Source organism: Equus asinus, chromosome 5 (genome assembly GCF_041296235.1).
Source record: "Equus asinus isolate D_3611 breed Donkey chromosome 5, EquAss-T2T_v2, whole genome shotgun sequence".
Lineage (NCBI taxonomy): Eukaryota > Metazoa > Chordata > Mammalia > Perissodactyla > Equidae > Equus > Equus asinus.
Genome location: NC_091794.1, coordinates 113,464,498 through 113,487,271, shown reverse-complemented (window position 1 = coordinate 113,487,271; position 22,774 = coordinate 113,464,498). Strand labels below are relative to the sequence as shown.

At 61.9% G+C, this 22,774-nt stretch overlaps 3 protein-coding genes across 6 annotated transcripts; 2 read left to right on the top strand and 1 right to left on the bottom strand.

Moving 5' to 3' along the window:
• Positions 1-11: 11 nt before the first annotated feature.
• Positions 12-5,582, top strand: TMEM88B (transmembrane protein 88B). Of its 2 annotated transcripts, none has more exons than XM_044769455.2 (4): positions 12-149; positions 1,088-1,465; positions 2,099-3,051; positions 4,221-5,582. In XM_044769455.2, exons 3-4 carry the CDS (start codon positions 2,776-2,778, stop codon positions 4,479-4,481), a joined length of 537 nt encoding a protein of 178 aa, XP_044625390.1. In that variant the 5' UTR covers positions 12-149; positions 1,088-1,465; positions 2,099-2,775; the 3' UTR covers positions 4,482-5,582. The 2 variants fall into 2 exon arrangements, with proteins under 2 accessions (XP_044625390.1, XP_070367444.1); XM_070511343.1 differs by having other exon boundaries at positions 938-1,465.
• On the bottom strand, positions 5,216-22,689 carry LOC123285615 (uncharacterized). 3 transcript variants are annotated; one of them, XM_070511342.1, is made up of 5 exons: positions 22,452-22,689; positions 18,589-18,838; positions 12,194-12,325; positions 11,994-12,088; positions 5,216-10,191 (listed from the first exon to the last, which is right to left on the bottom strand). In XM_070511342.1, the coding sequence occupies exons 1-4, from the start codon at positions 22,545-22,547 to the stop codon at positions 12,063-12,065; spliced, it is 504 nt and encodes a 167-aa protein (XP_070367443.1). In that variant the 5' UTR covers positions 22,548-22,689; the 3' UTR covers positions 5,216-10,191; positions 11,994-12,062. The 3 variants fall into 3 exon arrangements, 2 of the variants coding, with proteins under 2 accessions (XP_070367443.1, XP_070367442.1); XM_070511341.1 differs by having other exon boundaries at positions 11,994-12,325; XR_006527373.2 differs by lacking the exons at positions 5,216-10,191; positions 11,994-12,088; positions 12,194-12,325; positions 18,589-18,838 and adding an exon at positions 21,330-21,584.
• On the top strand, positions 11,320-16,695 carry VWA1 (von Willebrand factor A domain containing 1). The gene is made up of 4 exons (XM_044769450.2): positions 11,320-11,502; positions 12,620-13,177; positions 14,929-15,207; positions 15,322-16,695. Exons 1-4 carry the CDS (start codon positions 11,430-11,432, stop codon positions 15,657-15,659), a joined length of 1,248 nt encoding a protein of 415 aa, XP_044625385.1. The 5' UTR covers positions 11,320-11,429; the 3' UTR covers positions 15,660-16,695.
• Positions 22,690-22,774: the final 85 nt, after the last annotated feature.

The following is a 22,774-nucleotide window of genomic DNA, read 5'->3' as shown; positions in this document are numbered from 1 at the left end:
TACTCCTGTCCCTGATGGCTAAGACCACCCCGGAGCTGGAGCCTGGCCTCTCTCCTGATTCCAGGCTGGGGAGGTGGGCATGGTGAGGTGGGTCCCTTCCCTTCCACGCAGATGGTGCAGGAGGACAGAGTATTCACCACGGACACCAGGCAGGTGACCTGCATCGGAGGGGGCATAGGAAATCCCTCGAGAGTAGGTTGAGGCAAGTTGGCAGAGGCTATGAAGGGGCGGACCCTGGGGCAGCAGAAATGTTCAACTGCAAAGGGAGGGTTTTTACGAGAGAAACTGCATCTGGAGGTGGAAAAGTGATGCTGCCAGAGGGGCCTGAGCAAGGTCTCCAGTATGGGCCTCCTTGATTCTGGGACCCCGGGGCAGGGTGAGCCTGTGGGGGACTGGCCTTGAGGACGCCTTCCCATCCCCCAATCCCTGGGTAAGGCCACCTGTCCAGAGACGAGATGAAGAAGGAGGTGCGGCTAGCTCCTGCAGTCTCCCCACTGCAGTTGCCTCTTGTGACTGTCCACCAGGAGGCAGCACAGTTTTGGGGTGGTCACTCCCACCCCAGCCCTCCTCCAGCCCCGCAGGTTCCCGGGGATGAGGTATCCTGAGGGCCTTGCCCTGCCCGCTCCCCCCAGAGAGAGGCAGCAGAGCCTTGGCCCCTCCTCCACCTCCCTAAGAGAGCAGCCCTTCCAGGTGCCAGGCCCCAAGGGTGGGTCTCCAGGCAAGGGGCTGAGGGTCTCCATCCCACCCTCACACCACATGGACCCTCCCCCATGAGCCTCAGTCACTCTGTTCAGATGTCACCTCCCCAGAGGGATGCTCGAGCCTGACTCCCAAGCTGAAGCAACCTTGTCCGAGACCATTTTATTTCTTCTTAGCACTTACCACTCCGGGAAAGTACCTGTCTATTTTATTTTAAATGTCTGCCTCCCTCTTCTAGAATGAAAGCTCCACAAGGCACATCACACAGGCTGGCAGATTCAGTGGCTAAAGAAGCAATGTGCTCTGGGTGGATTCCGTTTACTGCTTAAGTAGCCAGCAAAAGCAAGATGAGCAGAGATGTCAGCTCCCTGCATCTCTTGTTCCACAGGATGGCACTGAGATGAACAGAACCAGATGACAGGTGGCCCTGCGGGGCGTGGGTACCCTGTTGCTGAGGAGCCACTTCTGTGCTACGGCTGCACCCTGGGGGCGTGGTGGAACGTCCCACACCTCGTCAGAGCCATGGGAGCCTCATGACAGCCTCCTGGAAGGCAGGAGGCAGTGAGAGCCAGCTGTGTGGCCTGTCTTCCCATGTTCTTCCATAGCCTAAGGCATGGCAGCTTGCTCATGTGGCCTCTGTGGATTCGTGCCAGGCTGGCAGCGCGCCCGCGAGAGCCATCCCCTACAGGGCAGTGGCCTCTGCTGGCCTGACTCACCACTGAACCCAAGGGGTCTAGAGATGTGCCTGGCACACAGTGGGAGCTCAGTGAGTGTTTGTCGAATGAGCAAATGAATGAATGAGGGATCTGAGGACAGGGTGGGCTTAGAAAGGAGATACAGTAGGGATCCTCTCCATCTGAACTGTGTCTATCCAAACATTATCATTTGCAACATTTTCTACTCCAAATTCACTATCTGAATAAGTAAACAGCTACTGTAAGATGTTGGCCTGCGTGTGCCAGTGAAGACAGTTAAATTGTGTGTGCGCAGGGCAGCAGGGCTTGGCACGCACCGCAGGGGAGCCTCAGCCGTTGTCCTGACAGGGCCTGTGCATGATTGCTGTCATCTTCCCCTTCCAACGTGTGTGAAGGGAGGTAGCGAGCTTGAGAGGCTAGGAGGATATCAGGAGAAGGTTGGGAGGGCGAAGCGAAGGGTGGGAACTGGTTCCCATTGGCTGCCTGCCGCACGGCCTCCTTCGTTCAGCTTGCAGATAACCAACTCAGTGTAAGCGTCAGCTGGTTACGTAAGTGGTGTTTGAAATGCCGTATGTCATGCAGGAAAACCCTAGTTGTTAGGAGGATTTTAGAAATATTTGGGGAAATTAGTTGGGGTTTTTAGAGGGGCTGGGAATGCTTCCCCTGACTTGAAATAACACAATACATCTTCCCACTGTTTTCAGGCTGGATTGGATTCTGAAACAAAGGATGCCAGGAATCGTACCTGCTGTTATTGAGTGCCTACTGTGTGCTGGGTCCTGCATCAAGTGTTTCACATGCATGCCCACGTGCCCTTTCAGCCCTACAGTGTAGGCAGCCAGTATCTTCCCTTTTTTCCTGAGGCTGAGAGGGGGCAGGGCTGGAAACGAGGGGACCAGCAGGGGCCGGGGCTGGGAAGTGGAGTGGGTGGTGACCTCTACGTGGCAGCTAGTGATGGGGCAGTTGTCAGAGTCCAGACCTATGAAATGAAGTTGTCGCGTGTGGGATCTAGAAGCGGGAAGAGGGCGGGACCAGGAGAGAGGAGGGCTCTAATGCCGGGCCATATGGACAGCTGTGCAGGCCCTGACCAGGGCACTCAGGAACTGGCTGGAGAGGCTGGCCAGGGTGGGAGCTGTAGTCGCCTGGCACAGAGGTCCAGCCTGGCAGTGGGGGAAACTGAAGCAGGAGTGTGGCTCTGGAGACTGATGGTCGGGACTGGACCTACCTGGGCCAGGGTCCTGCCCTCCAACTAGGTCTACTATCCGGTTGCTGGGGTCTGCGTAGGGGGTCTGACCTGGGGACCTAGGGTTGACCCTTGGGGGCTTCAGGCCTGCCATCTAACCACCACTGTGAGCCTACCAGGCCCTCTGGCCAGGAGAACATGAGTAAGCAGGAGAGGGAGGCAGAGGAGGATGAGGGAGGGGGTGCTTCAGACACGACACCCATGCTGCCCCAAAGGCTTCCTGACCACCAGGCCTCAGCCCTGATGTGCCCAAGGTGGGCAGGCCTGGCCATCTGCAGCCTCAGGCCCCTGCTGCTGTGTGGCCGGGTGCTGGCCGGGCTGCTGTTCCACCTGCTGCTGCCCACGACCGTGTTCTTGCTGGTGCTGCTCCCGGCAGTGGCTGTCGTCTACCTGGGATTCCTGTGCCACTCAAGGGTGAGCTGAGCCCTCCGTGGGTGGAGGTGGGGGACTAGCTGGGGTTTCTGGGGAGTGGGGGTCCTGTAGAAGTTCAGGGTCCTGGGGCTGAAAGTGAAGCTTCCCCCTTCCAGCATGGCCCCTTTGTCCCCAGAGACACGTGTGCCCTCCCTGGAGAGCCCTTCTGCCAAGCCCCCCCACATGGCCGCAGCAAAAGAAGGGCTTTTGTTTGTTACCCGAGGGGACAGCTCCTCCCTCCCCTGAGGCCTCCCAGCCTTGTACCAGGGGCCACCAGGGCCTGGACGGCTGGGTTGGGTAGGGAGAGGAGGGGTGTACCAGGAAGAGAAGATGAAGATATTGTCAAAACTTCACCAGTCCACAGCCCTTTCCCACCCCTCACCGCCCCCCCCCACCCCCCCGCCCCAGACAGCCCCTTGCAGACTCCTGCTGCCTTGGGCTGGGTTTCCCCCTGTGGAATGGGCTACGGCTTGGTCTGGGGCAGGGAGGATGTAGGCAGACAGGACCCCTTGTCCCTTTCTGTAGGCATAAGGCAGGGGAGAGGGACTGAACACAGGGCGGCAGAAGAGAAGGTGGCACCAGCTAGTGACAGTCACGGGCAGGGGCTCGAGGTCAGATGCCAGCATAGGGAAGGGCATGGGAGAGCAGAGTAGGGACGAAAGCAGGGGTCGGGAAACGGGGGTGTGGGGGGGGGGGCAGGCGGCAATTCTCTGAGCTTCCCTTCAAGGGACTCCCTACTAGTGTCATTTACTGCCTGCGTCCCCCATCTCCTGTTCTCTACTCAGAAACTGGCCCACAGCCAGCCCCAGACACCTCACACTCTCAGCCCTCAGGCCGGGCCAAGCCCTGCCTGACCACCGGCCTGGCCCGGGTCCACCAGGCCCCGCCCCGCAATTGAGGCCCCACCCCACTCCACTTGCTCATAGGCCCCATCCTTGGCCCCGCCCCGAGGCCTCTCCCTGCCCACCTGCTTCCTATTATACACCCCGCCCCATAGTTGAGACCCGGGTCCACCTTCTCCCAGGCCCCGCCCCGGTCCACCAGCTAACAGGCTCCGCCCCGGAATTGAGGCTCCGCCCCCAGGTCCACCTGCCCCGCCCCCGCCCCCCCCACCCCACGCTCACACACACCTCGGCCCGGCCCCGCCCCGCCTGACCGCGCCCGGTCCCCAGGTCCACCCGGCACCCCGCCCCGCGTGCCGCGCGCTGCTCTCGGACCGCGGCTCGGCGGCGCTCATCGTGCTGGGCTTCCTCTCGCTGCCTCCGCTGCTCGTGCTCGCCTCGGCCGCCCGCGCCCGCCTGGCCCGGCGCCTCCGCCTGCTGCTGCCGCCCCCTCCTTGGAGCCCCGGACCCAGCCACCACCCAGGGTCCGGCAACGGGGGGCGGGCAGGACGCCCCACCGACGGGGAGGAGCAGCTCTGCGCCTGGATGTGACCCCTAGAGGCCTCTCCAAAGGACCCCGAGACCTCTGGATCCTGGGAGGCCCTAGCTCCCCTGTGACCCCCATAAGATGACCCCAGGCTGGCGAGCTCGGGGTCTGTGTCGGGATCCCGGCCCAGAAATCGCGTGCCTGCGGCGCGGCTCGATGCGCAGTGCTCCGAGCAGCCGCGAGATGGCACCGGACTCCCCCGCGCGGCGTCGGCCCTTCACCACCCCCAGGACCCGCGCTGCGGGGAGGCTGCGGAGCCCGGGGGACGGGGAGATGGCTGTCAGAGCAGGGCGCGTGGCCAGGCTCAGAGAAAGCCGGCCTTCCTGGCTTCTGCTCCCAGCCTGAGAGCAGGTTAGAGTTCATCCTGCGACCGGTCAGGGCTCACCCTGAGAGCAGGTTAGAGTTCATCCTGCGACCGGTCAGAGCTCAGCCTGAGAGCAGGTTAGAGTTCATCCTGCGACCGGTCAGGGCTCAGCCTGAGAGCAGGTTAGAGTTCATCCTGCGACCGGTCAGGGCTCAGCTTGTGACGGGGTTAGCATTCAGATAGGCGCCGGAGTAAGGGCGCCGTCTGTTCTCTCCGGGTAATTTCAAGATCGTCTCTGTCTCTCGAGTTCTGTGGTTTTAAGCATGTTTGTAGCTGTGTGTGTGTTCTTATTTACCCGCTTGGTATACCCTGTGTTCTCTGTTTCCTCGGACTCATGTCTCTCATCACATCTGGAGAGTTCTCAGCCATTATCTCTTCAATTCCGTCTCATTCATTCTACTTGTTCTCTCTTGGGGACTCCTATGAAATGAAAGCTTTAGCTGTTTTCTCTACCTCCCGCATCAGTTCGTCTCTCTCTTGTGCTTTCCATCTCCTGTGTCTCTGTGCTGGGTTCTGGGCCATTTCTTCATCTCCCTTTTCCAGTTCACCAAATCATTGGCTGTGTCTAATCTGCTGATTAACTCTTCCATTTAACGTAATTATTATCATATCTAAAAGTTATACTTGCTTCTTAAGTCTGATCATTTTTGATGCTCTCTTGGTGCATGCTCATTTTTTGGATTCCAGCTTCAATTTCTTGAACATTTCAATATATTTGAAAATATAGTTATTTTATATCCTATACCTAACAATTCCAGTTCCTTAGTCTTTGGGGGTCTAAGTCTGTTTTGTGTTGTTTCTGGTGATTCTCACTAATCACATATGGTTTCTTTGAACGTTTGCTCCTTTTTAATTGTCACCTGTTACCTGTGAACATTCTGAGGGTGCATCCCTGCAGGGGCCCTCCTGTGTGAGGAAGGGGTCCTGGTGTCGTAAGTGCCTGCGCAAAGGGCCCACGCTTGTTTCCTGGACTGCAGTGTGGCCAGTATGGCTCTCTATCCCCGTGTCCATGGAATTCAGGAATTCTCTGCTTTCCCATGTTTCCCTCATCATCCTGGGTGTCTGCTCACTATTCTTCAATTTTTTACTTATTTATTTATTTTTAATGCTTAATTTTGGGGGGACCTTGGAGATATTTACTTCCTTGTAATCCCAGCAGTGTATTAAAAATGTCCATATGTTGGGGCCAGCCCTGTGGCACAGTGGTTAAGTTCCCTGCGCTCCGCTTCGGCAGCCTACGTCCATGGGTTTAGCTCCCAGGCACAGACTTACACCATTCATTAGCCATGTTATGGCAACAACCTGCATATAAAGTGGAGGAAGATTGGCATGTATATTAGCTCAGGGCTGATCTTCCTCAAGCAAAAAGAGGATGATTGACAACAGACGTTAACTCAGGGCTAATTTTCCTCACCAAAAAAAAAAAAAAAACAAGTGTGTGTTTGCTGTAATTCGTGCAGAATCTAGTGATAGCTGAAAGGCTTTTCAAAGCATCCTGCACACCATATTCCCAGCATGGCTCTGCCTGTGACTGGCAGGGTCAGGGCTCAGACATGCCCAAAGGTTATGGCTCAGGGTTCAGGGCATGACCAGACTCAGGGCTCACTCCATGGCCTTGAACAGAGCCTGGTGTGTGGCTGGCTCGGGCCCAGCAGGAGTTCTCGGTGGTTTCCAGTCGTCTGCCCTGTCAGACAGGAGTCTGGCTGGCTGCCTCGTGCCCAAGAAGAGCTTCCCCCTGTTCAAGGCCGCCTTCCTTCCCCTTCTGCCCGGGGCTGGGCAGGCTCTGGCCAGGCGTTAAGGATGAGGACTCTCGTGAGGATTCGCCTGGCCCCGGAGTCATCAAAACAACAGCTGGGCCTGGTGGGGGTGGGGAGGCCGTGGTGGGAGCTCAGCTGCCCCAGCCAGTGGTTCCTAAGGTATGTCCCAGCTTCCCAGGCTGGCGCTGACGCCCTGCATGGCCTCCAGCTGACCCTAGGGGCGACCTGCCTCCGCCCCAGCTCTGCCCCACCCGCTCACAGGAGGAACACCTGCCAGGGGGCAGGGGCTGTGGGAGGTTCACAGAAGGGGCCTAGTGGTCTGCCCTTAGGGGGCCAGCTGTCAGAGAAGTCAGGAACATCAGGGCGAGGTGCTGAGCAACTGAGGGGCCAGACAGAGACCCCCCACCTTGGGCAGGAAGGCTCTCTCCCCAGGTGCCCCTGCCCCATGGGAGCATACCTGGCCATGGGGCCTCCAGGGTGCGTGTGCGTGCATGTGTGCATCCCGTCTCCTTCTCCTCACGCCCTGGGTGAGGGTGAGTCCTGACCCCACAGCTGTGGACACTGGGCTCTGCAAGGGTTCCTGGCCTGCCCAAGGCCATTTATTCATTCACAAGTGTTTTCTGAGAGCTCAGGTGACCGCAGGCACACCTTCAGACAGCAGTGAGCAGCTAGGAGGTGTCCAGGGAATTTAGCCAGTTCCTTCCCCCAGCCTGTCCCCTAGGTGTGAGCCCTGTCCCCACCCGGGTATGTGGGCTGGGCAAGGGGTGCTGCACAGGGACTGAGCTGCCGTGGGTGCGCTGGGTAGCAACAGGCAGAGCCCAGTGCTGGCTCTGAGAGCTAAGTCTCTTTCCACTGCCCCCTGTGTCCCACCCCTCCTGCTGGGGAGCCCACCCACCAAGGTGTTGACACAGGTCTGTCTCTCCCTGCTCTCTCCTTCCCCATCCAAGCCCACCTGGACCCTGCGTGGGGCAGGGGCAGGTGCATGGGTCATGTCCCAGATACAGAGGTTCTGGCAGAGGGAACCAAAGCTAAGGCTCCCACCTAGGGAGGGGCACCTGTTCAGAGTCCTGCACAGGCTGAAAACCCAGGAGTGATCTGGACACCTGCATTCCTCTCTGCCTCCCACCCCCTGCCTCCCATTAGGTTGTACCTCTGACGGCGAGGCCTGGCCTCAGCCCCCACCCTGCCCCTGCACATGCCACCAGTCCTTACCTCCCCTGAGAAGTCCCTACAGCCTGCCCTCATCCTTTCTGCCCCCCAGACCTCCTTACTGTCCTCACACACACCGGCCTGCCCCCACCCCGCCGTCTTGGCACTTCCTGCAGCTCCTGACCACCTGGTCTGACATGGCCCCACCCTCCATGGGGAAAATAAGTAGATAAGCAACTTTGCAAGCCACTGCCCATCCCCCTTCCAGCCTGGCTGTGCTGGGAGGACAGGGCTCTGCCTGGTGCCTGGGTGTCCCCAGTGCAGAATCTGGCCTGTGGCTGGGCCCAGCACAGAGATGATGGACAAACGCAGACAGGATGGCACCCCATGCCCAGGCTGCCCACCCCACCAGCTGCCTTCCCTGCCACCCTGGCTGTTGCCAGCAGGGGGACTGCGTAGGATCAGCTCTGGGGCCACGGCGGGCAGGCCTGGGCTCCTGGGGCGTGAGATGACGGGACCTCTAGATCCCCAGGACCAGTCCTCAGGCCCTAGTGTGTCCCTGACCACAAACAGGCAGGTCGAGTCTAGAAGAATGTGTGGGTGGGGCAGCTGGGTGGATGGTGGAAGGGGCCTCTGGGCCCTGCTGCTCTTGGCTGCCCCCTCCCTCTGCCCCACTTCTTGTTGTTGGGGTGTGGTCAGAGGGCCTCAGCTCACCCAACAACCTAGCCCCAGGCCCATGGGAGCCACCACTCTTCCTGTTTCTGTGTGCCCGCCGCGTGTGCACGGGTGTATGTGTGAAAAACAGCAGCACACAGCACCCTGAAGGGTGGGGGTGGGGCCCAGGCTGCTCTGCCCCTCAGGCCAAGAGTGCCCTTGCTGGGGTCATGGGTGGGGTCAGAGGCTCGGGGAGTTGCCCTTTTCCCTGGGGTCAGCATGACCACAGCGAGCTGGGGACAAAAGGCCCTTCATCTCTGCAGAGGCCTGGACTGTGCGGAGGAGGGAGCGCCCTGCAGACCGGGTGGGGCAGGGGCGGCGCCCATGGAGCAGTGTGCCTGGGGTTCTGGGAACCCCCTCCACCTGCCTGTGGACTGACGGGCAGGGTGGGCCAGCTCCAGGAAGTGATGCTTAGGGACTACTGGACTGGGCCAAGGCTGCGGAGACAGAACCACCTCAGCACGCAGGCAGCTCCTTCCTCTTGGTCTCCAGGACGCCAGGACCAGGCAGGGCTGGGCTGGGGGAGGGACAGCCTGGGGCCAGGGCCCACTGTGTCCTGGCCGCTCGGTCCTTCCCTGGCCACTTGGCCCCCTGGCCTGTCTTCCTTCAGAGAGGTTTCCGGAGCGTTATATTTGTGCTTCCTTAGCGTCTGCCTCAAGTCCAGCCCTGGCGTGACCACTGCACCTCTGGCTGACCCCATGTTCCTCCCAGACCCTTCATCTGCCCAGTCTCCCCTCAGGGGGTCCAGGACACAGCAATAAGACTTCCCATGATGTTGACAGTGGGGGCAGTGTGGCTGGCTAGGCCACAGGGCAGAGCAGGGGGCCAGGAGAGCAGAGCTGGGGGCGGGGGGCATGGGAGTCCCCCAGGGGTCAGGCAAGAGCTCAGCATGAGCAGCAGGAGTGACTCTGGGCAGAGCTGATCAGGAACTCTGGGCCAGGGCAGGTGGCCAAGCTCACCCAAGGCTGGGTAGAGGCCCTGGCTGACCACTCCTGAGGCTGGGCCTCCCGTGATTTCTCCCACTGATGGAGAGGCTAGAGAGAGGAGAGTGGCTGCTTCCTCGAGGGCCTGAGTCACAGCCAAGAAGACCTGCTCAGTTTTTCCAGAAGGGACGGAAACTTCCCTGTCAGCCCAGCAGTGTAGGCTGAGGTGTGACTGTGGGCCTGCCTGCCGGGCAGAACTGGGGGACAAGCAGGGGAGCTGCTGTCTTGCCACAGGGCGGATCCACCATGCCCAGCTCCCTGCCCAGGGCAGGTGGGTGCCCAGGGAGATGGAGGATGAACCAAGAAATGTTTGCACGTGTCTACCTGGGCGTGCCTCTCCTAGGGCTCCCTGGGTCACCTCCCGCTGGACCCCGGGGCCTCCTGCAGCTGCTGCCGCCTCCCCCATGGCCTCTTCTCACAGTCCCCATCCCCACAGCAGCCCTGGTCAGCCTTGTGTGCTGGGGGGGCTGGGGGCCAGGTGAGACCCCTCTGGCGGCACACCCTGGACTTTGCGGGCCCAACCCATTGCTCCCCCCACGGGGCCCAGGCGGAAGCACCAGGCATTTTCTGGTCCCAGCCGAGGCCCGAGGTCTGTGGAGCTGAGCCAGCATCGCCACTGCCAAGATTCCCTGCGAGGGGGTGGGGGCGGCGGGACACAGTTCCTGCTTGTTCCTGCCCCAGCTCCTCAGGCTCCGCTGAGCCGCTTCCTTTTTTAGGCAAAGTCGGAGCTCCAGCCTGCGGCTCTCACCTTCCAGAAAGGGAGGAAGGAAAGCCATTGAGTCCCATCGTCTCTGAGCATCCTCCTGAGGAGGGGGGAGGGAGAGGACATCCTGGCAGAGATGCCTTGCCGCCTCGCCCTGGGGACCTGTGCCCCTCAGCTATGCAGAGAAGAGTGGCTGGGAGAGGACAGTGGTCACCCCAAAGGAAGGAGTCTTAGGAGTGAGGTCCAGGAGAGCCCCCAGGAGAGTGAGGGCTCTCCTGGACCTCAGCTCCTGTCCAGGGGACACTACCCCACCTCACCTAAGGGCAGGGAATCTGCCCTGGGGGACTGAGTGCCCTTTGGGATGCCCCCTGTAGCCAGCCATCTCTGGTCTGGCCTCATCAAGATCCCAGGATGCAAGGCTCCTGGCTCACCAGGGGCCCCTCCAGAGGGTGTTCCCTCCAGAGGGTGTCCCCAGTGGGCTGCTGGGGGTCTATCCTTGGTCCCGTGTTGGACCTCAGCCCTGGTCCTGGGCCCCTCACTGGGCGGGGTGTATATGAGCAGCAATAGGCCCAGCATGGTCACACTGGACAGGGCCTGAACCAGCCATCCCCTCCTCCTATGGCTCTTCCTCCAAGAAGCCAAGTGGGAGGGGGCTTTGTGTCCCCCAAGAAGCTCCCCCTCAAGTGTCTCAGGCTTCTGTTCCCTCCCAATGCCCTTCGTCCTAAGTTCGGCCCTTCCAATCCCTGTTGGTCAGTCCTTGGGGGCACATGTCCCAGACCCTAGACACCTACCCCTCCCTCAGCCCTGTGGCTGAGCCAAGCCCAGGGCCGGAGCCTTGCGGAGGAGGCTGTTCTTGGTGTCACCCCCACCAAGGTCCTCTGGAGCCTGGCTTCAGGGACTCCCAGCACTGCGGAGCCACGGGCAGTGGGCCTGGGGATGACCCAGCTTGGTGGCTCCCTGCTCCCCGCTGGCTGGGGGCAGGGGGCAGGGCGGACCCTACGACCCCACAGCCCCACAGCTAGCCAGGGAGCATACAGCGCGTGTGTGCGTGCACGCCAGCGCGTCGCTGCGTGTCTGGGTCCCTCCGTGTGCGCGCCTCCCCGGAGGCTGTGCGTCTCGGCACGCGGGGCGAGCGCGCCGGGGCGGGGCCTCGCGGGGGCGGGCCCTTTGGGGGCGGAGCCTCCGGGGGCGGGGCCCGGGCCGGCCGCGCGGCGGCGCGCCCTGCAGCCCCGGAGCGAGCGAGCGGCGAGCGCAGGCCGAGCGCGCCCGTCCCGTCGCGCGCGATGCTGCCCTGGACGGCGCTCAGCCTGGCCCTGAGCCTGAGGCTGGCGCTGGCGCGGAGCGGCGCGGAGCGTGGTGAGTGCGGCGGGGCCAGGCGGGGCTCCGGCTCCCGCGCCCCCTCCACCCCCGCCGCCTGCGCGGGCCGTCGCTCCCCTCCCGCGGCCACTGAGCGGGGCGGGGCGGCCGGCGGTGCACCCCACCCACCTGCGGCGGGCGGACCCAGGTGCCCCAGGCGGCTCCACCGAGCGCCGGGGCGTGGAGGCCGCCGTTTGCCCCCACCCCGGCATCTGTGGGGGATCGTGGGCCCTGGCCCAGGACGGGGAAGTGTCCGTCGGGGGTCTGTCCCTGCCTCAGGTTCCCTCTCCTGGGAATGACCCTTAATAGAAGGATGGTAACAAGGTTGGAGTCCCCCCACCGGATTAGAGGAAACTGAGGCCGTAAGGCCCAACCAGAACCGAGACACCCCAGCCCGCGTCTGCCCATAGCCCAGTGGTGGAGGGGCCCATATGCCCCCCAGGGTGCCAGGAGGAAGGGGAGGCCCAGTAGGGGCTGCTGCAGCAGATCACCTGCCTCCGGGGTCCAGATGGAGCAGAGGATGGGGGCCAGGGGAGGGGTGACGTCATCTGTAAGTGGGGTCACGACTCCAGCCAGGCCATCTGGGCTGTGGGAGGGGCTGTGATCACTGCTGTGTCTTCCCTGTCCCTCCACCTCTGCCCCCAGTCTTCCCAGCTGCTTTGCACCCCGCCCCCCCCCCCAGTTGCCTCACCTGAGGCTGAGCTGTGTGGCTGAAGTCCCCCCTGGGGGCTGCTTCTCTGGATGTCGAGCCTGAGCGAGCAGCCCCGGTGGCCCAGGTCTGTCAAACCACCACTCTTGGGGGCTGGGCCAAGACCATTGGTGTCTGCGGAGGAAAGGGAGGGTGTGGGGGTTTGGAGGGGTCAGCTCTCCTTTATAAATGAGACATGAGCCCAGAGAGCGCCCCAGGTACATGGCGAGGGTGCAGAGCTGGAACCCTCTCCCCCACCCTGGGGTGCCCCTCCCAGGGCCTTTGGGTTGGGACCCAGCGGGCTTTCAGGGCCTACGTGGATGAGGGCAAGCGCCAGCTCAGGGAAAGCTCGGGCCCTGGGGGTTCTGCCCTGGGTGTGGGCTGTCTGGAGGCCACCACCTGAGGCTGAACCCTTCCCCTTTCCCCCAGGCCCCCCAGCATCTGCCCCCCAGGGGGACCTGCTGTTTCTGTTGGACAGCTCGGCCAGTGTGTCTCACTATGAGTTTTCCCGAGTTCGGGAGTTTTTGGGGCAGCTGGCAGCCCCACTGCCCCTGGGCCCTGAGGCCCTGCGTGCCAGCCTGGTGCATGTGGGCAGCTGGCCGCACACCGAGTTCCCCTTCAACCAGCACAGCTCAGGCGCGGCTGTCCAGGATGCCATCCGTGCTGCAACCCAGCGCATGGGCGACACCAACACTGGCCTGGCACTGGCATACGCCAAGGAGCAGCTATTTGCCGAAGAGGCCGGTGCCCGGCCCGGGGTGCCCAAGGTGCTGGTGTGGGTAACAGACGGCGGCTCCAGCGACCCCATGGGGCCCCCCATGCAGGAGCTGAAGGACCTGGGTGTTACCATCTTCATTGTCAGCACTGGCCGTGGCAACCTCCTGGAGCTGTCAGCCGCTGCCTCGGCCCCCGCTGAGAAGCACCTGCACTTTGTTGATGTGGACGACCTGCACATCATTGCCCAGGAGCTGAGGGGCTCCATTCTTGGTAGGTGGGAGGAAGCAGGGCCTGGGGGGAACCTAGGAGGAGAGCTGGGGTGACTTCAGGAGGGACTCATTGCCTGGAACAGGGGTCAGGGCTGCGGGACTGTGGTGCTCCCCAGGGATCAGTGGGGAGGTTACGCACACACAGCTTCTCCTTGCATTCTCCAGGGACACATTCCAACCGTGCGCCCCACTACCTGGGCTGTGGTGGACAGAGGGGCTGGCCTGAGTAAACATCCCAGGTGGAGTTCTCTGCTGATGGGCCCAGACCAGAGCTGGAGGCCCACGGAGCGGGGAGCCTGGTCTGGGCTGAGGGACTCAAGGGCTGCCCTGGTGGGATGTTGCTAAGTGTAGAGGAAGAGCAAAGAGGTTCCAAGCCTGAGGACTCTGCAGATGGGCAGCACTCGCTCCTGGACCTGTGCTGGGCCACCACACCTGGAGAGGGGAGAGCCAGGGGGTAGGAAGGGCTGAGATTTCCTGACAGAGAACTCGGGCCCCACTGCTCGGGGGTGAGGATAGCCACAGAAGAGTTTGAGTGGGTTTGTGCTGCGGGCGGTTGTAGGGATTGCTGGAGAGGCGGCCGGACAAGGGAGGGACTAGTAGCTCGCCACTGGCTTTCTTCTGGACCTCCTCATCCCCCTAAACCAAACCCCGCAGGGGGAGGGACTGGAGATGATGGGCCTGGTCACTGGCTCAGCCTGCTGTGGCCACTGAAAAATGCCACTAACCCCAGGGTTCTTCCCCATCATTCACCCGAAACTGGGAGGGGTTGGATGGTGGGTGGGAGGGGGTAGAGGATCCTTCTGAAGATTTCCCCCAGGGACCTGGTCCCTGGTGGTCCCTGGGTCAATCACTGTGGCTGAGCTTGGAGGGGATAGCAGGAGAAAAGGCAAGCAGCTGGAAGAGAATGACCCAGGCTGCTGGGCAGTGAGGCAGTAGGATGGGGGCTCCTGGGGTTGAGGGTGGGGTGTAAGTGTGGGGCATGGGCAGGAGAGTGAGTGCCAGGCTGCAGCTGGGGCACTAGGCACTAACGGAGGAAGCACCAGGATCCCAGACATTTATCAGCCTGACATTTATCAGCCGTGTGGTACTTGGTGTCACAGGCTCAGGAGTAACACATGTTTGGGGCTTCCTCTGGAGTGCCCCCCACCACACTCTCCTGGGGACCTGAGGCACGCAGCATCCTGCTGAACCCCAAGTCTAGCTGCTCCTGGAGTTGTCACAACTCCACCACCCTTCAGGGCGTCCTGAGTGGCCTCCCATTTCCTGGCTGCACCATTGGCCTCCCTTTGCCTTGACTGTCCAGAGCTGACCTGAACCCAGATCCTGTGCTGGCCATTCAGGCTGGGCAGGGGGCTAGTTCTCTGTTCTCAGACACCATCTTGGGCCCTGCCACCTTTGAGGGGTCATTGTTCAGGCCACTGGACTGGCTAGGTGGTGGCTACTATAGTTCCTCACTGGTTTGGGTTTGGGGTGTGGGCAGACAGGGAAGCTCCTGATGGGGCCTGTGTTGGGGCCTGCACTTGAGTCTCGTCCTCCCCTCCCCCCCAATCACCAGTTTGCATATCATTAGCATCTGCTCGGGGCATGTAGAGGCTGGCCTGCCTGCCCAGCTCCTAGACCCTGCATCTCCCTGGCCAAGTGGCCCTTACCCCTGCCTCCGACCCCAGGGTCTTCCCTGAGTCAATGGTCAGGGCCCCAGGCCTGGGCACAAGGAGGCGACCTCCGTTCCCTGACCACCTGCACCCCCCGCAGATGCCATGCAGCCGCAGCACCTCCACGCCTCTGAGGTCACGTCCAGCGGCTTCCGCCTGGCCTGGCCGCCCCTGCTGACCGCTGACTCGGGCTACTATGTGTTGGAGCTGGCGCCCAGCGCCAAGCCGGTGACTGCGCGCCGCCAGCAGCTGCCTGGGAACACCACCGGCTGGGCCTGGACTGGCCTCGACCCCGACACGGACTACGACGTGGCGCTGGTGCCCGAGTCCAACGTGCGCCTCGTGAGGCCGCAGCACCTGCGGGTGCGCACACTGCCGGGTGAGGCGGGGTCGGGGCGCAAGTGGGGCGCGGGGCAGGGGCGCGGGGCTGGGTCGGGCGTGCGGGGCGGAGGCGCGGGGCTGGGCCCCCAGCTCACGGGCGCTTCCCCCGCAGAGGAGGCCGGGCCGGAGCGCATCGTCATCTCGCACGCCCGGCCGCGCAGCCTGCGGGTGAGCTGGGCCCCGGCGCTGGGCCCGGCCGCCGCGCTCGGCTACCACGTGCAGTTTGGGCCGCTGCGGGGCGGCGCGGCGCAGCGCGTGGAGGTGCCCGCGGGACGCAACAGCACCACGCTGCAGGGCCTGGCGCCCGGCACCGCCTACCTGGTGACCGTGACGGCGGCCTTCCGCTCCGGCCGCGAGAGGGCGCTGTCGGCCAAGGCCTGCACGCCCGACGGCGAGCGCAGCCGCGCCCCGCGCCCCCCGCCGCCGGGATCCGGGGGCCGCGAGCCGTGAGCCGGCCGCCCCCGCCCACCCGAGGGCCCCCTTCTCCCGAGCCCGCTGCCGAAACCCAGGTCTTGCCCGGGGGGTGGGGGTGCTGGCCGAGCCTGACGCCCTAGTCCTCCTCCGCGGCCGGAGGGCTCCCTGCTCGGGCGTCTGCCATCCAGGCGGGCCTCGCCTAACTCCCGGCCGGACCCTCCGCTGCAGCCCTGGCAGCAGCGCGTGCCGTCTCGACCCCTCCCCTGCCTGGCCCAGAGCTGGGCACTCGGTGGTATCTTTTGGGCAGGATTCAGTGGGAGATGGACAGGAAGTCTGGGGGGCGGGTTGAGAACATAAGCCCCAGGACTGGCCCTGGGCCCAGGAGCGGAGAAAGGCCCTTATGTGAAAGGCCAGTCGCTCTGGTGGCAACGGCTGGCATTGGTTCGAGGGAGCGTGGTCCGGCTGGACGCTGAGTCCCCATGGCCACTTAAGTCTTGGATGCCGATAGAAGGTGGATGAGGAAGGGGAGGAGCTGGCTCTGGCCAGGTCCCTAAGGCTTCCTGGAGGGGAGAGGATTTGGGAAAGGGCAGGGAGGAGTGCTGGGAGGTTGATGGTGTGGTCAGTGGCTGAGTGGGTGGAAAGGCAGTCTTCCTGCCCAGGACTCTGATGGGGCCAGCTACAGCCACCTGGGATGCAGATGACACCTTTGGGAGGAACGGGACCAGAGCCTGGCATTCAGGACCCTGGAGACAGGAGAGCTCCTTGCCCCTGCTGGGCCCTAAGGCCAGCACTGGCAGAGAGACTTGCCTGCTTCTGGGGTGGGGGGAGGGCAACAAACAAGGTTCTCCTGGGTGAGTTCACCCCAGCGATTCTCTGCAGCATCTTCTGATCCCACCTTCTGTCACTACTGACTATCCTGGGGCCACCAGACAAGTCCCAAGGGCATGCAGCACTGCTGCCCCTCAGCCCCACCAGGCACGTCCACCTCTGCCTGCACCAGCTCAGTGCTCACTTTGCCCCTTCCCCACTAACATCCCAGACTTTACAATACAGTAAATCAGATGTAAGCTGAGCCCTGCAGTCTCCTTAGAGTGCTTTACTCCTTGTTGAAACACACTAGCCTGTGAAAGGTCTCTGGTGGAGGACCGATGGTGCCCTGGCTGGTGCCGGGGAAGCAGAGGGGGAGCCGTCCTCCCGCCGCCAGGATGCACACCACCATGCCTCCTGTGGCCCCCTGTGCACCTCCTCAAGGACCCAAGCCGGTTTCTGTGGACCAGGACTCTGGTTTGGACCGCAGTTACTGGAACGCTTGGACAGCTCGCCTGGCTCTGCAGGGCTGCCCCCAGCACAGCCTTGCGCCCAGGGTGCCCTCTGCTGGCAAGACCCCCTCAACTGCAGCTTGACTCTCCACTGGCCCGGCTAGTGGGAAACAGAGCCCCTACTCCAGGCAACTGCAGGGAGAGAGGTGCTCTTGGGGCCCCTGACACATTCTCAGTCTGCTCGGGCTTGGCAGGCGTGTGTGCCACGTGTGTGCAGGGGCAGCCTTCGAGCCAGCTGGCCTGCTGCCGTTTCCCAAGAGGCTGACTCTGAGCATCGTCAGGGCCCTGCCCAGGGGCCCAAGGCCAGCACCCCCACTAGCTCAGCGTGCTGGGCGTTTTGGGGGTCAGCTGTGCCTAAGCCCAGGGTTTGCCTATGTGACAATGGCAAAGAGACAAACTCACCCTGCCTGTGTGAGCAGAGTGGGAATGGGGGCCAGGGCCTCAGGGACAGATGGCAGGGTGTGGCCAGGCCAAATTCGGTGGGGGGGGCCACAGCTGAGTGAGTGTTGGGTTTCTCCTCCATCCCCCCTCCCCCGACCCCCTCAAGTCAAGCCCAGGAAAGCCTGAGTGGGACTGTGGCCTGTGTGGCCACTGCATGTTTCTCTTTACACCTGACCAGTGGTCAGCAGGCAGCTGACTTCAGCCTGGGACTTGGGCCTGATCTGCCCCCAAGGGGCAGAATGCCCCTAAGCAGGGCTGTGTCCCCCACCCCAGTTCCCTGGGTGCTCAGTGGTCCAAGCCCATTAGCCACTCGTATGGGTCCCCTGCCGACGCTGAGCCCCGGGCCAGGCTTGTGGAGCACCATGCAGGTAGTGGGAGAAAAAGCACGAGAGTGCTGGTGGGTCCTTTCCTGACAGCGCAGCCACACACTCTAGACAAGCTTAGTGATGAGCTCCTTCCCCCGAAACACGCCCTCAATCCCTGGAGAGGGCAGAGCAGCTGGAAGGCACACGCCCCCAGCCCCTGGAGAAGGCTCTGGCTTTACTTCATCTCTGCTGGATGCTGAGGCCCACTGAGAGGAGCCCCCACACCCATCTCCAGCCAAGGAAACCCTCTCCTGGAAGCCCTTATCGCCGAAGCCCTGCCCCTGGCATCGTCCCAGGCAATTTTTAAAGGTCCTTGAGTCTGCGCTCCATCTGGGAACATTCTCCGGGAAACAATTTTGTCCTGGTCCCCCCTGCACACTCCACCTCCCCTGACCTGCAGGCCCTGACTCCTCGGTGTACTCTGGGTCTGGGGCCGAGGCTGAGGCCTGCCAGGACTGACATGCCACTTCACAAGGCAACCAAGAACTTCCCGACACATACCTGGAAATCAGAAAGGGCTGTGCTGTGGTTGCTCGTGGTCGAGGCAAGAAAAGCAAGAGGTTGTGATCTGCGGGGCAGGCAGGCAGACGTCCACGTGGCAGGACAGGGTGGGACCGGGAAGAGCCTGGCCACCATGGGGGGACCCCAGGAGGAGGGGACTCCAAGGGGAGGCTCCTGTGCAGCACGGGGGTGAGGGTGGCCGCCCACTTGGCAGCTCTCACATCCGCTGGCTCTCACACCCCGCGAGGGAAGGGCTGCTGCTGCCATCCCTCATTTGACGGGGAGAACTCTGAGGCTTTCGCCAAGGCTGCGCCTCACTTGGTCCTGCATGGGGCTCACCTGACAGAGGGGGAGCCGCGAGGGCCAGGTTCCAGCTTTCCAGCTCCGCCAACTCTCGGATGAAAGCTGTCTGTGAGAAGGTGGGAGGCTGGCAGGGTATGGCGTCAAGGTCTCCAGGAAGTGGGGCATCCACCAGTGGGTAGTGCAGCCAGTTGGTGACTCGAGCACGAGCTGTTTCCATGGTGACGGTAATAAACGTCAAGTCCAGAAGCACAGCCCCACGTGGGGACACGTGAGTCCTCATGGCCTCCTGCTGGGGAGAGGGGACGGTTTAGGAAAATCGAAGCTCAAGTGTGACAGCTGTATGTTTGCCCCTTTTTTCTGGGATGAAAAATTTTCTTCCAACATCCATTAAAACAACAATAAGAAATGCCAGTGGAAGTGCTGTCTCCCCTTAGAGGTGACGGTGGTAAGATGGGGGCACAAGGGAGACCCTGCCCCTTGGGTGGGAGGTGGACCCAGCCCCAGCAACAGAGAGGAGGCGGTGGAGGATGCTCCTGGCTGCCAGCCCTGGGCAGGGGGCTCTCGAGCCGTCTGCCATTCTCAGGAAGGTGGAGGGCTGAGGTCTCCTGGGTGGGGTTTGGGGCATCCCTTATTCACTGACACATTTCTCACTAGGAATTAAAACACCTGCAACTAACTGCCCACGTTTCAGAAATGTGGGTGAACACATCCATGACAAATTACATCATCTTATCCATAGATGTTGAAAACTTTGCGGGAAGAAGAACCCTGTCCCCAGCAGGTGTGGGGAGAGGCACAGGGAGGGAGAGCAGTGGGTGGCCAGCGGCCTGCCTGAGGTCCTGACCACAGCATCCGCAGGAGTGGAGGTCAGGACCCACCCGGCTCTGGTGTCACACGTGGGTGCACAGCACTGTCCAGGGGAAGAGGTGAGAGCCATGAGCTTCTCAACTCACCACACAGCTGGAGCCCTGGCCAGCTCCTGCTCCCACTGCCTCTTCTACTACAGGGCCAGCCCCTGCTGGACACCAAGGCGCGCCAGGCAGGACTGGGTTGCACCTCCTTGCAGGGCCGCTCCCACAGGCACCCACTTACAGCCCCTCGCAGAGAATGCCAGGGCTCCCTCAGTGGCCATGGGGTTTGAGCGACCGTTGCTTCTGAGGTCTGTCCAGACTGCAGCTGATGCTGCTTTTCTCTCGGGAAGGCGGAGGCCCTGGCTCAGCTCTGCCAAGGGCAGGACTGCATCTCCTGTCATCAGTGGGGGTGGGCAGGCGGCTGAGTGCCTGTGCTAAGAGCCCCCCACCCTGCGTGCCCCTAGGAGTGCACAGCTCTTTGGGGTTAACTTCTTGGTCTCTGGGGACAGCCTGGCTGTGCTGACTTTCTGCTGGGTAGATCTGCAGGTCCAACTGGGGGCGGGGGGGGGGGCTCTGTGGGTCAGAGGACAGTGGAGTGGGGCATCCGAGTACACAACTGCTTACCTAAACGCAAAGACCACGTGGGAAGACAAAGCTGGAGGGGCAGCAAGCTTTGGGCTGGGTCCTGTCACTCTCCAGTCCTGGGCCCAAGGCAGCATGTGTCCTAGGGCTCAGCGTTGCTACCCCTCAGACCTCTCCTTAACCTCCAGGGCCATGGGGAGGAGCTGCAGGGCCCTATGGAGAACTGGGAGCCCTGCTTTGGTGGGCAGGGTGGGGACCAGCATCCTGGGGCCCCAGGCCTGGGAGGGCCGGGCCAGGGCCTGCCCAGTGGGGGTAGGCGTGGGGTGCATGAGGGCTGGGGCGACTGCAAGGAAGATGGAACCCAGCAGGTCCTTTTGGAAGCTGGAGAGAAAGAACAGGAACGGGAGGGGCCCAGCCGGCTGAGGGAGAGGGACCAGCCCCTCATTCCTGAAGCCCTTGCTGTCTTAGGAGAGCGAGACCAAAGAGTGATACAGGGGGCAGCAGCGGCCTCAGGCCCATCACGTGAGGGACTCCGAGTTTTAAGTGGACAGGCTTCTGCACAGGCATCATCCATGGGAGACACCAGGCAGGTGGCCTAGACAGCTGCTGCAGCCCTGGTGCCAGGAAGCCCTGGGGCTGGGCCTCGGGGGCCAGATGGAAGGATACAGCTCTGGTGTGCTGCGCAGCTCCTAGAGGTCTGGCCAGATGCGGGCACTCAGAAACCATATCTGCTGCCCAGGCTCTGAGGGCAGAGCGCGCTGCACTTGGCCTGGGTGGGGCCCACTCTGCTCCTGCTGGCCTGGGCTCCCAGGGACAGCAATGTCTCCCCTCTCTGGGCCCAAGGTCAGGCTGGAGGCCAAGCTGTCCACCTGCATCTTTAACCTCTGCAGTCTCTCCTCCAGGTCTTCAATGCGGGATGACTCCCTCAGAGAAGAAAATTGTGCTGTGGGGAGGGGGGATGTTGGAGGAATCCCTTCAGCAAAATGGCTCAGCAGGAGCAGCAGAGAACCCCACATTTGTCAATTAAACGTGAATGCATCAGGTAGGAAGCATCATCGTAATTCCCTTTTACTAAGTCAGTGTCTTTAGGAAAGGCGTGTCTGTCCTCCCCAATGGCTTCCAGTCTAAGATTTTAAGTGACAAGCACAAGCAGACCGGGCATTTGGCATGGTCCATCGGAAATTGGAAAGTGCGGACCATGTTGCTTGGATTAGGGAGACTGGAGGGAACCCTTCCAGGGGGAGGGCATGCAATTACCCAAATCTTAAACACTTTCTGTTTTTTAAATTAAGCCAAGTTAAGTAAAACTGACTCCCCCCCCAAAAAGTAACTTTTTAAATGCAGAGCTTTATTTTCAAATTTATTCCTTTTTATATAAAAGTACATAAGTTTGCCAAATGCCAGCCTTCGGATGACGCTAGAGAGGGGCATGTGGCTGAGCTGCTTGTGGACAAGGACTTCACGCCTCTCACCCATTTCCTCTTCTTTACCCAGGCAAGCCCTGCCAGGGTGCTGTGGGAGGTGTGGTTTGCATCTAATCCATAAAATCTTGATGATGGCCACTGGGGGGCATCTGGCTGGGAACCGCATGTGGTTTTTCTCATGTGGGAAAAAAAATCACAGACAAAATTATCTTAGAATTAAATTTTCTTCCTATTTTTATTCAGGCTTAAAATTGTTCCCAATCTAGTGAGGAAACTCCATATAATTCTGGGAACTCAACCAATTCCATTCATTTTGGGATGACAGCCCAAGAAACGAACTTTGCTAACTTTGGACATTGTGAGTTCTAGAGGGACGCTGGCCTCCATCCAACTTTGTCTCGTTCCGCCCCATGTGGGTCCAGCCTCCTCTCTGTCCCTGAAGCAGGCACGTGGCCTTTGAAGGTTCCCAAAGAGAAGCGCTCGCCTTTGACCAGAGCCAGGACCCCCTGCCCTAGGAGCTCTCCTCGAGCAAGGGCGCCCTCTGTGGGCTTCGGGTGGCTGCTCAGCCCTTCCAGACTCCTGGGTCGGAGATCTATGTCCCCGCTCCCGTGTGAGGCACTTTCGGAGGATCGGGAAAGCCTATTCTCCAGTCCGGCCCTTCATCCTAAAGACGGTTGTGGGAGACGGGCCAGGAACTGCGTTTCCGTCCTTCTGTCATCTTGTTAAGCGCCGATGTGTGCGCTAGCACCGAGAACCACTGCGCGCAGCTTCACGCTCCGGGGGCCCCACCTTGCCCCGCGCCCGCCCAGCCGGTGGGGCGGCCCCACGCTGGACACTGACCCCCCCGCGAGGCTTGGTTCCCGCGGCCCCCGGCCGGCGCTGCGCCAGGGCCGGGGAAGGCGCGCAGGGCCACGTGCGCGGGGGACCGGATCGGGGGCGGGGTCTCGGAGGGGCGCGCCCGCCTGGGACAGAGCTCCTCCCTGCGATCTGGCGCATCCCCGGGCTCTTCCTCCCGCGGCCGCTCCCTCCGTCCAGGACTCACCGCGGCGTCGCTGGGACTTCGACTATCAGGACCTCTCGGCTCCTCCAGCACCTGCCTCTGAGCGACTGCCCAGTCCGGAACTCTGTGGGCGCCCATAGCAACGGGACACACGGTGCCGTTGCTACGCGGAACTGACGTATCCCTGGGCGCGCACGCGCCAGCCCATCAATTTTGTCCCTGATCAGCCCCCGGAATCAGGCTCCTCGCCCCGCCCCGCCCCCAGACCCGGCTCTGGCAATCGCCGCGCCGATGCTGATGACGTAGCTGTCCTCCGGGCCAGTACGAGGGCCGCGAGGCGTGGCCCTCGCGCGCTTCCGTCGCCC

Excerpts from the sequence above, each read along its gene's own strand:
- TMEM88B (XM_044769455.2), top strand. The coding sequence starts at position 2,776 with ATGAGTAAGCAGGAGAGGGAGGCAGAGGAGGATGAGGGAGGGGGTGCT. Across the intron at positions 3,052-4,220 it reads GATTCCTGTGCCACTCAAGG|GTCCACCCGGCACCCCGCCC; the intron begins GTGAGCTGAGCC and ends CCCGGTCCCCAG.
- VWA1 (XM_044769450.2), top strand. The coding sequence starts at position 11,430 with ATGCTGCCCTGGACGGCGCTCAGCCTGGCCCTGAGCCTGAGGCTGGCG. Across the intron at positions 11,503-12,619 it reads GCGGAGCGGCGCGGAGCGTG|GCCCCCCAGCATCTGCCCCC; the intron begins GTGAGTGCGGCG and ends CCTTTCCCCCAG. Across the intron at positions 15,208-15,321 it reads GCGGGTGCGCACACTGCCGG|AGGAGGCCGGGCCGGAGCGC; the intron begins GTGAGGCGGGGT and ends CTTCCCCCGCAG.
- LOC123285615 (XM_070511341.1), bottom strand. The coding sequence starts at position 22,547 with ATGGGCGCCCACAGAGTTCCGGACTGGGCAGTCGCTCAGAGGCAGGTG. Across the intron at positions 18,839-22,451 it reads GAAGTCCCAGCGACGCCGCG|GAGGCCATGAGGACTCACGT; the intron begins GTGAGTCCTGGA and ends TCTCCCCAGCAG. Across the intron at positions 12,326-18,588 it reads CGCGGCTCCCCCTCTGTCAG|ACACCAATGGTCTTGGCCCA; the intron begins GTGAGCCCCATG and ends TTTCCTCCGCAG.